At 61.4% G+C, this 17654-nt stretch overlaps 1 protein-coding gene across 1 annotated transcript; it reads left to right on the top strand.

The window, feature by feature from the left end:
* Nucleotides 1-8261: 8261 nt before the first annotated feature.
* Nucleotides 8262-15979, top strand: LOC309677242 (glutamate dehydrogenase 1, mitochondrial-like; the record flags this gene model as incomplete). The annotated part of the gene is made up of 12 exons (XM_082490010.1): nucleotides 8262-8400; nucleotides 9052-9132; nucleotides 9629-9684; nucleotides 10120-10183; nucleotides 10771-10865; nucleotides 11079-11258; nucleotides 12844-12981; nucleotides 13149-13286; nucleotides 13983-14063; nucleotides 14567-14782; nucleotides 15164-15226; nucleotides 15863-15979. Exons 1-12 carry the CDS (start codon nucleotides 8346-8348, stop codon nucleotides 15977-15979), a joined length of 1284 nt encoding a protein of 427 aa, XP_082346136.1. The 5' UTR covers nucleotides 8262-8345.
* Nucleotides 15980-17654: the final 1675 nt, after the last annotated feature.

Here is a 17654-nt window from a genome sequence, read left to right as displayed (position 1 = left end):
AGGCTGGTGTCAGAGCAGAGGTGAATGCCACCACAGGGCTCGGCCTGGCTTCTTGTCCCTGGGACCCTTCCTTAGGCTGCCCCACTGTGCCCCAGCCCCACTCAGCCCCAGGGGAAGGAGGTGCAGGCAGCCCCATGCAGAGGTTTGTGCAAGGTTTTATTACCCAACATCCACGTTGACAGGTTGGTCCTCCCGCCCCCTTCCTCCCCCCCGCCCCCAAAAAAAGAAACAAAGAGGAAAAAAAAGAAGAAAGTAGGTGATGAAGCCGCAGCGCCGGTGTGCTGCAGCTCAGCAACACAGGGCTGGAGGTGCGGGACAACTCGGGGCAGGGAGGAGAATATACCCCAGGGCTCCTGGTCATCCCCGTGTGGCCGTGGTACTGCTCCCGCAGCCCAAGGCACTGAGCAGAGCTGGCTCCCGGTGAGTGCCATGGCACAGAGCACTGGCCATGGCTGGCAGCTGGTGCTTCAGCGAGCCCTTCGCACACACACCACCCCCCTGGGGCAAGAGACAGCCCTGCAGAGCTAAAACAAGCCCAGGGTATACAGTGGGGTTTTGGGGAGACAAGGCTTACCCCTTAAAGAGGGGAAGCGGCTGCACTGGTGCCCCCAGTGCCCTCTGCCCTCGAGCCCTCCTGCACCTCTGCCCAGAGGGGATGGTGCAGCTCCCCAGGCACCCCCCTGTTTGCAGCCTCCTGCCCATCAGGCACTGCTGGGCATAGGCCTGGGCCCCCCTTGCTGTGGCACTGCAGGGCCAGTGCTCTGCACTGAGCCAGGCTGGAGAGGCCAGGTCCTGTGTCTTGGCAGGACGCCGCAGTGTTGCCGGCCGTGGGGATGCTCACCCAGTCACGGGGATCCTCATCCCCTGCACGCCGACCCTTCGCTCCCAATGCTCTCCAGCCCGGCGGGGCCCAGGCAACGTAGGAAAAGTGTTTGAAAAGAGGGTCACAGCCCCGCAGGCCACCAGGGTGGCTCCAGGCAGGACGCGCACAGCTGAAAGTGTCTCTTAAAAAGCTCCAAAAATGCAAACATGGTTCAATAAAAGCCCCCCTCCCCCCCAGCCCTGTAAAACCCCAGCTGTAAAAAGTGGCAGCACTTTGCAGCAGGCGCATTGATGGCTGCCATCACAGGAGAGCAGCCAGTGGGGCCGGAGGGACCCACACAGGGACAAGTGCCCAAGTCCCCAGCACGTGGGGCCTCTCTGGCAGCAGGGCTGGCTTCATCCCCACCGCCAGCTACAGTGAGGACGTGCCATGGGCTCTGATGGTCACTCCCAGGCAGGAGGAGCTGGGGGCCACGGGGACAGACTCCCCAAGTGCCTCCAACTACGGTGACAGGGATGAGTAGCTCTCCACCACAAGTGTGGTTGGCCCCAGTCTCTCACATTTGAGATAAGTCCTAGTGCCCTGTGTGGCCATGTCCTCCCAGCTCTGGGGCACCCACAGCACAGTGGTGGGGCAGAGAGGACAGGGCTGTGATGGGCTAAGCTGAAAGCCCCTACCCTGGCCAGCCATGGGGACCCGTGCATGCACTGCCATGGGCTAGTCAGAGCGAGGCTGAGCCCCGGGCCAGCAAAGCGGTGGCACAGTGATGCACCAGCACCTCTCCAGCACAGGGAGCAACGCTGCTGCCCGGGGTGCAAGTGAGGCCAGAGCTCAGGGGAGCCAGCAGCAACCTGCCTGTGCCCACCCTGAGACATCTCCAGATGTTTGCCATGAGCAGGAGATGCTGGGGAGCATGTGCTTCCTCATGCTGAAAAAAGCCACCAAGCACAGAGACGAGCCTCGTGTCCCAGGGCACCTCCACAGGGCTAAGGCTGGCAGAGGGACCCCGGGCTGGTGGGGGGAACCCCAGCAAAGGAGATGCCTTGCCCCAGCGTGCAGTGCTCCATCACTCTGGCCCCAGGAGCTCTGCACACTGGCAGCAGGCGTCTCAGGATGCCAGGGCAGGGACCCCTCCCCACTTCCCCCAAGAAACCCTGCAGCACCCCCAGCCCACCGGCACGGGCAGCGGCTTACTCCATGGCGGGGCCAGTGCGGGAGCAGCACCGGGGCCGCCGGACGTTTTGCAGCAGAGCCCGAAAGACGCTGGGCTGCCTCTTGGCCTCGCCTTTGCGGGGGGCTCCTTTGATGGAGCCGGCGCGGGTGCTCTGAGGGGTCATCACCACCTGCCGCCCGTGCTCCTCAATCTGCTTCTCCAGGTGCTTCTGGATGGCCATGCCCAGCACCTCCACCTCCATGGAGGCCCCGTACACCTCCCACGTCATCCCCTTCTCGTCCCAGCTCACCTCCCGGATGGGCTCCGGAGCCTCTTCCGCCACTGTCCCCTTCACGTGCACCTCAGGGTACGAGGCCTGTGGGGACTTGGCCACAGGCGTCATGGGCCCGGTGGCCACTGAGCGGGTCTCCACGGGCATGGACACCTGCATCTCCGCATCCTTCTTGGAAGGCTCTGGGCGCGGGGGGGCAGCGGAGCCTGGCTCTCTCTTGGGGAAGGTGAAGGCAGCAGCCCCGCCTGGGGGGCTCATGGGGCTCAAGGCCACCGACACCAGGGACGCTCGGCTGTCCACTTGTGTCCCCATGTCCTGCGTCCCGGCATCCTGCGGTGGGGTCACCTCGAAGGAATAGGACTCGCAGAGCAGCTTGGCTGTCCGGGGCTGCTGGCTGCTCCCGGAATCCATACCCCAGGCTGGGCTCCCCTTGGCTCTGCCCTGGCCCAGGGCGGCAGAGCTCTGCCCTGCCTCGCTTTGGCCCCCGCTCCCTGCAGTGCCAGTGCTGGGGGGGTCTGCCATGCCCCCCTGGGGATGCTCAGGAGCCTCGCTGCCCCTCGGCTGGGGCACAGCGCCCGGGGTTGTCCCTGTGCCACCCTGGGGCTGCTCCTGGCTTGGAAGCTCAGCTGCTCTGGCGCCTGCGGTGGGCTCCACAAACGCCACATGTTTGGCAGGAGCCGGCATGCTCCCCACATCCTTGCTGGCTGCCTTGAGGCAGGGCTCGGGCAGGGGGGGTGCAGGGGACATGTTCTCCTTCTGGGCGCTGGGGACCCCCATCTCCATGGGACCACAGGCAGGGGCAGCGCCACTTGGTTCCCCGCAGCTCTCTGTCGCTGCTGCCACGTTTGGCTCCGCACCGGTGTCTGGGGGAAGTGTGCCAGGAGCTGGTCCCGTCGGCGATGGCACCTTCTTCTCCACCACTGGGCCAGCCGTGGTGCCTTGAGCCTCTGGCTCAGCCACGCAGCAGGTCCTCATGGCACGGCCTCCCGCAGCACAGCCAGAGCCAGGCAAGCACTCGCCCGCCGGTGGGCAGCCAGGGGAGCTGGCACCGGGCTCACAGACGTCCTCAGTCCCGGCCTGGCAGCTCAGTAGCTGCAACCCCTCGGGCTCCTTAGCGCTGCCCATACCCGGGGAAGGCTTCTCCCATGCTAGTCCTGCCACGGGTCTGCAAGAGAGAGGATGGGGCAGTAAGGGGGGAGCAGCACACGGACCCCCAGCCCCCCTTGGTTGCCAACGGTTTTTCTCCACGTCACCCATGACAACAGGTTGGGCGACCACGTGGAGCACCCACTGGCCCCAGCACAGCCTGCGTGGTGGCACCCGCTGCCTGGCCCCGCAGGAAGGGAGGAACGCTGTCGGCCGCCTACCGTAAAAGCCAGCTTTGCCCCGGTGCAGCTGGACCGGGAGCGGGATCCAGGCGCTGCTGCAGCTGCCGGAGCAGGGGGATGTGGCGCGGGCACCCCTGCGGAGAGAGCGGCAGCTGGAGCATGGCCCTGGGCACCGGGCTGACAGGCTGGGGGGGCTCCGCACCCCCCAGCTGCTTGTGGGGAGCTGGGCACAGCGTGGGGTGACAGAGAGCTGAGCCCAGGGGCAGAGAGGGGCTGCAGGGCACAGCAGGGGCGCAGGGCAGTCCGAGCCATCCCCTCCACTCACTGGGACCAGCATCCCTGGACCCAGGTGTGCCACATGTCCCCCAGCCACGGGAACCCCCAGCTCAGCACCTACGCTCCATGTCGAGGGTGCGCAGAGCTCTGGCCGTGCTGTGCAGAGTTGGCTGCAGGCAGGTACGCCGGCACAGCAGGGGGACAGGGGCTGGTGTCACCCAACTGGCCCCAAACCCTCCCCAACCCCGTGGGGCAGCCCTGTAGCATGAGCATGGTGGGAAGCCCCCAGCTCTCCAGGAGCCCCTCAGCTCTTCCAGCACCAGCGAGTCCCTCCAGAGCTTGGAACACGTGTCCCACAGCCGTGGGGCATCCCACGCCTCCAGCCACGGCCACTCGTGGGTGCCAGAGAGGGCAGAGCCGAGCAGATGCGGCTGTAGTCAAGTGAGTCCCCCCAAGAGAAAGCGGCAGGAGCAGGGACCAGGCTGGCACCGACCCCCTCGCCGCCACCCAGCAGTGCCGCGTCCCCGAAGGCAGTGACACCCCCACGCCCCGTCCCTGTCTTCCCACGCAGCACCCCGTTCCCGGGTGGGGGGTGCCGCCCCGCACCCCGACCTGCCCTGACAGCACCCTCGGTGCCGGGGGAGGGCTGTGGACGCTCTGCCCGGCCCGGGGCTGGGCGTGCTGCCCCGGTACCGCCGCGCCACGGAGGAGCCTGCGAGACCCCGGCACACGCGTGTGCAACCGCGCAGGCAATCACGCGCGTGCACACGCACAGGCACATGCACACGCACAGACACGCGTGTGCACACGTACAGGCACGCACACGCCAGCACATGGCTACGGGCACACCCGCACGCACGGATGGACACGCGTGTACACGCCCCGGTCCCGGTTCCCCGGCCGAGCCCCGGACAAAGCCACCCCCGCGGCAGCCCCGGACAGGGAGAGGCCGACCCCGACGCCGACCCCGATCGCTGCCCATCCCGGGGCTCGCGCCGCCGCCCCCCCAAGGGGTGCCGGTACGGGGCGGGCGGCGGCGGCACACGCGCCCCGAGGCCGCCGTTACCTGCGACGGCGGATCCTCCCGTCCCGTCCCGTCCCGCTCCGCTCGGCTCCGGCGCGGCGGCGGCAGCGGCGGCGAGCATGCGTGGGGCGGCGGCGGCAGCGGCGGCGGCGGCGGGGGCGGTACCGCGGCCCCGGGCCGCTCCTCCCGGCTGCCGCCCGCCTCGCCGCCCCCGGGCAGCGGTGGGGAGGCGAGGGAGGGCTGGCTGCCGAGGGGAGCATGGGGGTCCCGGTACCACCTCCCCCTCCCGGTGTCATCACTGTCACCCACTCTGGGAGACCCCTGTCGCCCCACAGCCTCCCTGCACCCCTCAGCATCACCACCCCGTATCCCCCAGGGACGGTCACCCTAACACCCTGCAGCGCACCCGGACACGGTGACAGGCATCGGCCTGGTCGGGGGGTCCCCAACCCTTAGTGTGGGTCCCGTGGGTGGGGGTGACAGCAACACAAAGCCCAGTTCCCCTCCTACCTGGTGATGGAGACGGCCGCTTCCCCCCCGGGCATCACCGGGAAGGGGGAGGGGTGCACCCCAACTGGCCCGAGGGACAAGGGACAACGTGCCTCCGCGGCGGGGATGGAAGTGGGCTCCTGCGTACCCCTCGCCCAAGGGTGGGGGAGGACGGGGAGGGGAGAACGTCCCCGTCTCCCTCCCGGCAGCGCTTGCCTCTGCTCCCGGGCTCAGGCTTTGTCTAACTCCTTCCCACGCACTCCCGCTCGCGCTGCGGGGGGGAAGGCGGCCTGCTCGCCTCCCCTGCATGCCCCCCCAAAACCCTCCACCATCTCCCCCCAAAACCTCCAGCATTCCCCCCAAGCCCCCCCAGTTGCCCCCCATCACTCTATAGGGTCAGGATCCCCTCCCTGCCGTGGGGATGTTGGCATTGGGAAAGGAGCTATAGATCTATAGGGTCGGGGTGGGGAGGGCATGTTAAAGTTAACCCCAAGACGGGGTTAACCGTCTTGGGGTTAACTTTAGCATTCCCACCCCACCCCGACCCTATAGATCTATAGGGTGAGGCAGGCGCATGGGAGCTGGCACACCTGGTTGCTTGGAGACAGGGGAGGTTGGAAATGCTCCTTCCAGTAAACAGCCAGGCTGGAACAAAACCCCGAAGGCTAAAAATAGGGAGGCAGGATATGGAAACAAAATAAAAAGCATTGCCCTCACCCCAGGGCAGAGCGGGGCACTCTCATGTTGCCCACAGGCACCCCGATGGGTGGCTGGGGTGGGTGGGGTGGGGGTGTATTGCTGCACCCATCAGTGTGTCCCCCCTTCAAAGTCTGTGTCCCCACCCACGGTCCTGTGTGCTGGTCCCAGTCCTGCAGCACTGACTGGGCCCAGTTGCGTACCTGCAGTGTGTGGTGTGGGACATAGGTATAGGTTCACATCCCACACTGCCCTGTGTAGGATCAGACCCGAGCCTGGGCACAGACCCTGGGGGGGACAAAGGACACTGCAGACAGGATCAAGTCCTGGCAGAGGAGGGGACCGAAATATCCCCCATCACCTGGCCAGGACTTTGCCGCAGACAGGGGAGCTGTGGGGTTGCATCCTGCTGGCGTTTGCTTCCACCTGCTGCTCTCAGCTCTGCCGGCAGCTGCTTGTCCCTTCCCTATTGGCATCTCGGTATCCAGCGTGTCCCTGTCCCCGACAGGGCTGGCCAGGGGGGTCTTGGAGACCATCCTCCCCTCCCTGCAGAAAGCCTTCATCCCAGGCCAGCTGCCTCCTCCTCCTCCTCTCCCCACCCGGGCACCTCGAGGCTGGCAGGAGAACAATAGCGAGGAGGATGAGTAAGATGGTCCCCATTGCCTTGGCAACGCACTCCCGCGCTGCCGGCGTGCGAGGAGTCAGGCAGATGCCTGAAAAGCGCATTCTCCCTCGGCGGAGGGGGCTGCCATGCTACCTGCACCGGCAGCCCCCTCCCTGGGTGCCGCGGCCCACCTCCCACGCCGGCACGGGCAGCGCCACGTGAACGCGCTGGGCTCCCCCACAGCCGCCAGCATGCTGCCGGTGCAGGCAGGCACATGCGCCTGGCACACGGCTTGGCCCAGGCTTGGCTCCACGTTGTCCGGCTCACCGATGCCCATTTGTGCTGGGGAGCGGTGGGAGGCAGCTGAAAGGGTCTGCCCAGGGAAAGTGCTGCCTCCGGGGCTGCCTGACTGGGAGGCAATGGGTCTCCTACGGCTGCTTGCCATCGTGCTGCCTTCACGCGTGGCTGCCCACATTGTCTGCTGGCAGGGAGGCTGGGCTCCAGAGCTGATGGGGTGCTGGCAAATGGGAGCTGCAGAGGATGCCCAGGGGCACCAGGCTCCCATCATCAACTGCAGCCACGCATCCCATGCTGCCCCCCGGGCTCCCCTCCCAGGCTGGGCCATGCTTTTGCAGGAGTACTTGCTGGGTGCCCAGAGCTGCGAGTGCCTTGGGATGACAAGGACATCACCAGGAGATCCAAAAGCACCAAGCACCCTAAAAATAGTGCTGCCTTCCCAGCCGCCTCAGCATGGAGGTGCTGGGGGGGGACCTGATCCCTGCCAGCACCTCCTGTCCTGGGTGCCACAAAGCACAGCCTATGTGTGGGATTGACCTGCCCTAGCCCTGTGGGGTGGGAGGGCACCGTGGCTGGGACACCGCAGCCTGGTGGCTGAGCACATTGCCCTGGATGCTTCTGGGTGCAGGCAGGGACACAGCCCCAGGGCCAGCTGGGGGACACGGGCAGGGACAGGGGCACAGGGAGGCACAGCACCCACTGCTGGGATGGCGGTATGGGGCTGTGCAGGCCCCAGGAGTCGGGTGAGCACCACACGGCCTTCCTGACCCACGGCCAGCTCCTCCATACACCCATCTGCCCCTGCCCCATAGGCCCCGCCCCTTGTGTTGCCCCGCCCCCATAGGCCCCGCCCTGGACAGCTTCTCCCCGTGCAGACCCCACCTCCATCTCCCCACCTCCCATTGGTCAGCGAATCAGCCAATCAGAAGAGCCTTGTAGTACCCACCCTGTTCATTCCACTCTCCACAGCGCCCCCTCAAGGCCAATCATGGCAGGGATCAGCCAATCAGAGAGCAGTTTGCTGAAGGGTGTGCCCTCATCCACCCCAGCCGTCAGGGTGGGGGCAGACATGTTGGGTGCAGTGAGGAGACAGCTGGGCTGTGGCAGCCCTGTGGTGGTGCCAAGGCAGTGCCAGGGCATGGCTGGCCTGGCGAGGGGCAGCCCTGATGCTCCCGGGCTGTTGGCCATGGTGGAGGCCTTCTATGGGCGAGCAGCTGCCACAGTGGAGGCGGAGGCAGCAGCAGGGGTGGGGGCCCAGTGGGGCAGGCTGCCCTGGGTGCGCGGGCTCCTGGAGACCATCCGTCGCTGCAGCTATGTCCTGGAGGTGGCTTTCCCCCTGCGCAGGGACAGCGGCGCCTGGGAGATGGTGCGAGGCTGGCGGGCCCAGCACAGCCAGCACCGCCTGCCCTGCAAAGGGGGTGAGGCAGGAAGCAGCGGCCCCACCACACACATCTCCATCCTTACCCAGCCCCATGCATGGGGATCTGCTGGGCTCACCACTGCCTGGCATGGGGAACCAGAGTGGGAGGCATCTGCATTAGCACAGTGGTGGTCAGGATGCGTACAGAGGTGCCCAGGAGGACAGTCTCCTTGGGCACATCCCACAGAAGGACAGGAGGCACCTGGGGGAGGCAGCTTTGCCAACCTCAGCTGCAGCCCGGCTGCTCCAGCTCGCGCCAAAACACAGCAGTGTGGCTGGTGGCCACCCCTGTGTGCGTTTGACTCCTCATCCTAAACTTCAAAGCAGCGACAGTTGTTCTGAGCCTGAGAGGGGGGCTCCCCGCCTCCTGTCCCCTTCTCCCTTAGCCTGAGGCTTTCACCGTGCTGCAGCTGCACTGTTTGAGGTGCTCGCCACAGCAAAGACCTGCGTCTGTGGGATGGCTGGCTGATAGGAAACTGCTTTCCATTCTGTGGTGATCTAGAGGAACAGGTCTAGCTGAACCACTGCAGATCACCTATTGCGATTAGATGCTGCTGTTTCAGAAGAGTCAAAGCCTTTCCTACAATGCTTCTGTGCCATTTGTGGTAAAAAGGCAGGGACTCTTCATCTCTTCTCTTTCCTTTCCCAGGGGTTCGTTTCAGCAGCTCAATCGGTGTTGATGAAGTAAAAGCCCTGGCTGCATTAATGACATACAAATGCGCTGTAGTGGGTAAGTACAAGGGGAATATAAAGCACATGGTGACTTGGGCATGGGATGGGGCTGTGATACTGTGAGTCAGAAGCTTGTTAGATGCTTTGGAAATCAGAAGTGCTCCAGAAGTGCAGGATGTTCCTCTGGGCATGGATGTGCGAGGGCAAGGCTTGCAGCGGCTGCAGAATATGCTACTGGCAGTCTGGGATGTTCGTGTTAATCAGGGAGCGTCAGGCATCGTGGTTCTTGGATGCAGTATCTGTGCCTGGGTTGTCATGGATTCAGCTCTGGCTGGTGGCGTTTGTGGCAGGCTCAGGGGCCATATCCTGTCCTGCCTTCGCCTCTGCTCCACAGGGGCCGCGTGGCATTAGGGGGAGCCAAGTGTGGTGTGGGGAAGCGCTGACCACTTGCCAGGATTCACCAACGAGTTTATGATTGCCATGGTCACCTCTTCCTCCTGGGGAGCAGGTGACCTGGCAGGGAACATCTGTCTGCCTTACCTGGTCTTTTGCAGATGTTCCTTTTGGTGGTGCCATGACAGGTGTGAGGATCGATCCAAGGAAATACTCGGTGAGTTCACTCCTCTCTTTCCTCCGCTGACGGCCTATAATTCACGCTCCATTTGCACAGCCCTCCCTCTCCATGCGTATCACAGCGATGCACTCTGACAAGCAGGGGGAGATGTTTATAGTGAGTAACACCCACCCAGAGACTGTGAAAAGCAGCTTGGGGCAGGGGGAGGGGTGGTGATCTCTGGTTTATGGGTGAGTGCATCTGGCCAGGCACATGCTGAAGGAGTCTGGAGTAGGGACCCTGCCTGCTGTGCTGGGGGAAGGTGCAAATCAGTGAGGGGTTGGAAGGGCAGCGAGCAAAGGGACCAGGAGTTCACACATCCCTTTTCTTTTGATCCAGGGTCCCCAGCTGCAGCGGCCAGATGCTGTACTGCGGCTCTGTCAATTTTATTGGGGCCTGTAGTAACAACTATGTTTTGTTGTTCTTGCACAGGAACATGAGCTGGAGAAAATAACGAGGCATTTTACTGTAGAGATGGCCAAGAAGGGGTTTATAGGTGAGAGTGGTTTTGTCCCAGTTCTGTAAGCAGTGTGTGACTTGCAGGCAAGGGAGCGGGCAGCAGCGGCTCACACACTGCCTGTCAGCAGCGCTCACTGCCCTGGTGTTCTGCTGTCTGCTCACTGCTTTGCTCTGCCTGCATTGTGAATTTGGAGTGGAGGGAGCCTCTTGTGCTGAGCACAGCAGGGCTGGCCCAGGCTGCCTCCCAGATACTGCTGGGCAGGGGTCTTGGCATTACCCTCCATCCCATTGGTCTGCACATTCGCAGGGAGGAGTGAAGGTTTCTCCTGCCTCAGCATGTGATAGAGAGCTCCATGAGTGCTAATCACAGCACAAAGACCTTTACATTCCCTCTTTATTTGAAAGTATTGGGCAAAGACCCTGTGAAAGCCAAAGACATTCACGCCTGAGGGAAGCTGGGGAGACCCTGGGCCATGGGCAGCACCACACTCTGGTCAGGGAACTCCTTAGTGTGCCCAAGGACATGATCAGCCTGTGGAAATCACCTGGCTGTGCACATGCCATTGGTTGGAGCAAAGCTCAAATTGCAAAGACAGGATTTGACAGATTTTTCTACCTCCACAGGGCCTGGGATTGACGTGCTGGCCCCTGATGTCAGTACTGGGGAGCGGGAGATGTCCTGGATAGCTGACACCTACACCCACACTCTGGGGTACCGGGTAAGCTCCGACAGTGCTGGTTTGGAGCCCAGGATGCCATAAGCACTACGAGGGTTTGTGCCTCTGGGCACTGGACCCTTGCCAGTGAATTGCTTTAGGTTTATCTGAGGCTTAGAGAAGGGTGAGGGAAGCTGAGATTTGAGGAAAGTCCTCTCTAGAGGACCTGCACCAGCTGAGGCCATAACCTTTGCTCTCCTCATCCCGGCCTCGCAGGACATCAATGCCCAGGCATGTGTGACTGGAAAGCCCATCAGCCAGGGAGGCATCCACGGGCGACACTCCGCCACCGGGCGGGGGGTCCTGTATGGCATTGAGAACTACATCACCAACACAGACTACATGGACTGTATCGGCCTAAGCCCTGGCTTGCCTGGCAAAACCTTTGTGCTGCAGGTGAGTGCTCCGCCCAGATAGAGTTTTGAAGGACAATTTGTCAGGATCTTTCTCCCCCTCCTTTCCAGAACACCTTTCAGTCTCAGTACTGCCTGGATGTACTTTCCCCAATCTCTCCTCATGCTGTGGCAGCTGGCACTCCTTTGAGCAGTTTTTCAGACCTGCTGCATACAGAAGTCCAGGGATACCGCACTGCTCACACTGCACTGGCATTCCCAGGGTTTCTCTGTAGCCATCCTGTCTGAAATCGCTCATAAAATGGAAGCTGTGACTGACCCTCGTCTGTGCAGCAGGCAGAGCAGAGAGGTGGCAGAACACAAGGGGCTCTGCCAGACTGGGTGGAGATCCTCGACCCCAGTGACAGTGTCACGTTTCTGTCACCTCTAAACCACCCACAGTGAGCCATGATGTTACCCATGGTGAAGGTCCTGCTTGTGTGTGCAACCCCCATCTCTTCTGGGTGTTCTGTGGGTCCGGTCCACGCTGGTCTCCCTTGCCCAGCGGCCTGGGAGCTTGGTGGGACCCTGAGAGTGCCAGCCCTGCCTTTTTCCCTCTCCTCCCGGGAAGGACCTTCCCTTCCCTGCAGCCCAGGGCCTGCTCACAACTGCGGTGAGGTGCTTCCCCCTGCTGTAGCTCCAGGAGCTCCTGCTCTCACCCAGGCACTGCTGCCCCAATCCACTGCCCGCTTTGCCCGCAGCTACCAGTTTCCTGCGGAGGCCACTGCACTCTGCAAAAGAGAAATAAACCGGAAACCACACAGCTGAAGTCTTGCCTGCAGCCAGCACTCTGTGCTTTCCTCCCAGCGCTCGCTCCCCGATGCAGCTCCCTGCCGCGGGGAAGAGGCTTTGAACATAGGCTGGAGCTACTGCTCGCAGTGCCCTCAGGAATGGCCCTGCCTTTACTCAGCCCTTTCCTTTTCGCACATCCTTCTGCTTCGCTGATATGGCAGAGAATGAGAAAGATGAAGTCCTTGGCTACTGCGTGTGTAATTTTGCTGTGTTTGGGGGATGTTTTTGCAGTCTCAGGCACCAGTGTTGCTTTTAGGAGCTGTACCAAGCTGGCAAGCACTTTGGGGCAGACAGTGCAGAATCATCTATTCCCATAAGAGCTGAGCTATCACCATGGCCCTGCCCTGTGCCATGCCAGCCAACCGCACATCCTCAGTGAGAGGTGCAAGAGGATTGCTCAGATTGTGCCTAGATGCTGCGTGGTGCCCGCCAAGGGGCTGTGGTTCTCACTGGATATGTTTTCTATTGAGACCAGCTCTTAGAAACTGAATGGCATGCTGTGCTTGGAACATAACATCCAGGAGCTCTGGAGGTGATAAAGACAGGCTAGAAGCCTTTATCCCACAGGCTCTGTTTTTCACAACCCTCTAACTAGCCAAGGACATCTCTGTCCTGCCAGGTCCTAGTCTCCACCCAGCCAAAACATTCACCAGGAACTGCTAGATCAGGGGTTCCTATTTATGCTTCTCAGCTCAGGCTCCTGAAAGGGGGCTGTTACCAGAGCAGTGGGTCAGTTTTCAGTGTTTGTCCCCATGACTTCCCTCTCCCCAGCCCATCTCTGCCCTGTGTTGCTATAGGGCTTTGGCAAAGTGGGGCTGCACACCATGAAGTACCTCCACGAGTACGGAGCCCGCTGCATCTGCGTTGGGGAGACAGATGGAGCCATTTACAATCCCAGAGGGATCGACCCCAAGGAACTAGAAGACTATGAGCAGGTGAGTTGAGCCCAGCCAACCCAGCCCCTGTTCTTAAGAGGTGGTGGTCACTGCCTGTCTCTGAAATGCCCACAGAGAAGGGGGATGCCCTTCTGCAGAGTCCAGTTCTGAGGGCAGTGCTCCGTGCTGCCAGGCTGGGCCTAGCAGGGCTCTCCTGCTCATTCCAGGGCCATGGCACCATAGTTGGCTTCCCAAAAGCAGAGCCCTATGACGGCAGCATCCTGGAGGTGCCCTGTGACATCCTCATCCCTGCAGCTATTGAGAAGCAGCTCACGAGGGAGAATGCACCCCGGGTGCAAGCAAAGGTACAGACCACTCACACTGCACACTCCCAACAGGCTGTACATCAGTGCGAGTGACAGCAACCCAGCCAAACCTTCACTTTTGGCAGTCAGCACCCCAGGGTGGTGTCAAATCACTGCACTGACAACTCACCCACTGTGCCAGAGGGACAGAGCCTGAGGCAGAGGTGGCAGGTCACATAATTCAGGGAAAGAGGAAAGCCTGAGCTCTTCCCTTTACTGGCAGGGAGCAAGGATTGTTGGAGTGACCTTGTCTAGCCCTTCTGGCATCCTCAGTCTTCACTGCTGTATCAGATCCTCCCCCCAGGGCAGAGGAGATTATATCCTTGAAGGTACTGGGTGTCACAGTGTTGACACTGGAAATCATAGGCAGCAGATAAGAGTGAACAAAGTAGGGAGCTGCTATGAATACTGGCTTCCTCCCTTCACTGTGAGCTATAGGGACCCAAGGGACTGGGTGTGTTGGGACCTGGGACTCACAGCTGAGCTCTTTTGTAGCCTGAGCCTTTAATCATTCCATGCGAAACATCTGAGCTTTTGCTCATCCTGAACATCTTCAGTGGGGAGGCGACTGCCCAGATGCCTGACACCAGAAGTGGCCTGGTGGGGAGGGATCCAGCGGCAGGGAAAGCAGCCTGTCGGTGGTTTCTTCTTTCATTTCTTCCGCCTATCTAACCTCTGCTCTGCTTGCGCTCTCAGATCATTGCAGAAGCTGCCAACGGCCCCACTACACCAGCAGCACATGAGATATTCCTGCAAAGAAACATCCTGGTCATCCCGGTATGTCCATCCCCACGCACACAGGGAGATGGTGGGCTTGTGGCTATTAGGGCCGTCCTGTGTTGTCAGCTGCACCAATGTGGATCCAGCTGGGCTCTGCCAGGCTCTGGGATCAGGCAATGTTGATGGTGCTGTCTCAATCAGCCTGTCCCCTGCCTTGCCCCCAGCTTCTGAGCACCCCTCAGATGCTGGTTTCCCCTCTGAAACCTCCTGCTTCTTGGCCACAGCAGCGACAGGCCACAGGGCTCCTGGCCAGCAGCTGCTGATGGGCCAACAGCAAACTGTGCCACATCACACCCCTTCAGGGCAGCTGATGTCTCTGCTCAGAGGCAATGCAGAGCCACCATGGCTCTAGGATTCAGCCAACCCAGTAACCTCAGACTTCTCTGAAGGCAGACCTCAAGGGGAGGGACTCAAGACAGAGGAGGAGACATCCCCAGATGCGCCATGGGTCTTGGGGTCACCCTAAGCAGCAAATCCGAAGCATCTACTGCCCTTGGCAGGATGTGTATGTGAATGCTGGTGGTGTGACCGTGTCCTTCTTCGAGTGGCTGAAGAACCTGAATCACGTTAGCTACGGCCGCCTCAGCTTCAAGTACGAGTGGGAATCCAGCTACCATCTCCTGCAGTCAGTGCAGCACAGCCTGGAGCAGTGGTTTGGCAAGGCCAGAGGGGAGATCCCCATCATCCCATCCCCAGAGTTCCAGGCCCGTGTGACTGTAAGCATCTACAACCATGGAGAGTTGTCCTGGCTTACTTGTTTCACATTCCCAGACACTCCTGTCTGCCATCCCAGTACTGAAAGCTGAGCTTGCGGCACACAGGACCCCCCACATGCTATCATCCCACTAGCGGAGGGGATGGAGTGGAGATGCTGTGTGTGGTGGTACAGCCCTACCATCTGAGGGTGCTGCTGTGTGCTGCAGGGAGTCCCTTGGGAGCCAAGCCATGTGCTGGAGCCAGCTACAGAGGTGGCAAGCCAAACTTAGACCACCTGTGGTGGCCTTGCACTGAGCAGAGGGGCTGTGTTTTATAAATGGGTTTGGGGAGGGGCAACCTCTAGCCTCTCCCACAAAGGATTCCCTTGTTCTCCCCCTCAGGGTGCCTCAGAGAAGGACATTGTGTATTCAGGACTGGCCTACACCATGGAGCAGTCAGCCAAGGTACCTCCATGGGCTCCTGGCCTTGCCCAACCCTGCTGTCACAGTCTCTGTGCTTATTTGAGGGGTGCTGACCCACAGCACCCCATCACCACTCCCAGTGGGTCAGCACGAGGCCTGGGTTCATCTTCTCAGTGGTGGCTGTGTCCACACTTTGGTTAAAGCCTCATGCTCAGCAGTGTTCCCTGTTGTTGTTGGGTCCCTGTCCCTCTGCCCGTCCACCGAACCAGTATTCCCCATTTCCAGGGTTGCTTAGATGAGCCAGTGGGGGCCAAGTGGTGCCAGCACTGCTGGGTGGGGGGTCTCATGCCACCCCTCATGGAAGTATGCCGTGCTCAGCAGCATGTGGTGTGCATGGAGCCCACCTGTGGGCACAGGGCCTGTCCACAGGGAAGTGCTATGGGGCAGCAGTTGGAGACCATCTCCAGACTTGCCCATAGATGACTCCAGGTCTTGCAGAACAGCCCACTTAGTCATTTGGTGTGGAGGTGACCTCCTCCCCTTTGGGTGGTCCCAGGGCCTGGCCTGGTGCTTGCACACATGGTGCTGCCTGCATCCTCCTCTCCGGGTCCTCTGCCCACCCCTCACCCCCAGATCCTCTCAGCACTCACTGGCCTCACAGCTCTTCTCTGTCTCTAGCAAATTATGACCATGGCTGCAAGGTACAACCTGGGTCTGGACCAGAGAACTGCTGCCTACCTGTGCGCTCTGGAGAAGGTGTTCACCGTGTACAATGAGGCCGGCTTCACCTACTGACACAGCACTCGGCAGGGCTTCCCTGAGCGTCACTGCCAGCTGCATGATGAGGGTCACAGTCCTGCTGCACAGGAGGTGCCTGGGACACCATATGCTGCGGAGGGGCACCCTGATCTCTATAAATGGTTGGTTTGAGCATGTTCTCTCCCTGCTGCCTGGTTCTCAGCTCTCCTGGGCAGGGGGCTGTCTTCCCCCACACTCCCTCTGCCCCAGCCCCTTTACAGCCTCCTGGGACTGGAGGAAGCCATGCTGATGCTGGCTTACCCACGGCTGGCAGAACTAGACAAGGGAAGGAAAAAATGCAATTAGCTGTAGGGGAGGGGACGGCCCCAGATACAGCCGTCTTGGTCCATTTAATAACGCGTGGTGGGCCCTGCAAGCACTGCTGCAACTGGCGCAGACATGGGAAGCAGAGCCAGGGCGAAGATTTGCAGGCATCAGCAAACCTGTTGTGTGGCCGTGCTGACTGCTGCAGCTTCACTCTTTGCCGGCAAAGCTGGCGAGCCAGCACGGGTGGGGGATTTAATCTGATATTCATGGCGGGGAGACTCAGCCCAGCCTCTCACCCCATCCTGTGCTGCAGTCAAGGGGCTGGAGGATGGCTGGGGACTCAGGCTGGGTTGGTGGCCCTGCCCTGGGGGAGCTGAATGTCCAAGGACTGTGCTATGGGGTGGGCACAGGACCCCCTGCTGTGTTGGATATCACCTAGTGGTGTGTGGCAGTCACCTGCCCTTGAAGTGGTCACACTGCAGCTGAGCGAGCTGCAGGTGACAGCAATGTCCCCGGCCCCCTAAGGCGAGCAAGGTCACTTAGGAAGGTGGAGACAGCAGAGGAGAGAGGATCTCCTTTGCTCTGTGCTTCTAGCGCAAGATTAGGGTGCGTCTCTAGGAGGTACCTTACAAACAGCAGCACAATCTGCTGCAGGGGGGACTGGAGGAAGCCTGTGCCCAACACCTGAACCCTCTGCTAGCACAGCCAACATCTCCTGGGGGGGAACCAGGGCTCGCGCACAGGACTGTGTCTAGCCTTGTCCTGGCTCGGGGTACTCGGCCCCAAAGGCCCCCTGCATTCACCTGCAGACATCAAGCACTGCAGCCAGCACACAGGCAGGTGGCACGGGGACACTGGCTGTGCCCCAGGCCTCAGCCAGAGTGTGGCTGGAGGCCCAGGGCATGGTGACCTGCAGCAGTGAGCAGACAGGAGGGCATCTTGTCCTCACGAGCGCCCAGATCTGCCCACTTCCCCAGCCAGAAGGAGTCAGCTAGTCTGCCCAGCGCCTCATTCCTCTTCCCAAAACTATCCCTGCCGCCAAAGTGCAGGGCCACCCCTCTCCCCAGGGAACCCACAACCAGGACCAGGGGGCTACAGACAAGAGTTGGCTTTATTCACGGACACGAGGGCAGCTGTGTCACTGGCAGCTGCCCTCGTACTGCACATCCAGCGACGGGGGCGAGGGGATATCCATGCCACGTCACAACACAGCGTCGGCACTACGGGACCTTGGGGGGGGGGGGGGGGGAGGCGCAGGCACCATCACCACCCAGCAGGCTGGGGAACAGGCTTGGGTGCCAGGGGTTCACAAAGGCAAAAGACCCGTCCACCCATAGATAGAGATATATATATAAAAAAAAATAGTTCCACAATGACCAGAGCAGAACCACAGGGACACGCGTGC

Source organism: Vanellus vanellus, assembly GCF_965231255.1.
Source record: "Vanellus vanellus genome assembly, chromosome: 13".
In the NCBI taxonomy this organism is placed as follows: domain Eukaryota; kingdom Metazoa; phylum Chordata; class Aves; order Charadriiformes; family Charadriidae; genus Vanellus; species Vanellus vanellus.
This window is presented reverse-complemented; position numbering and strand designations above follow the sequence as displayed.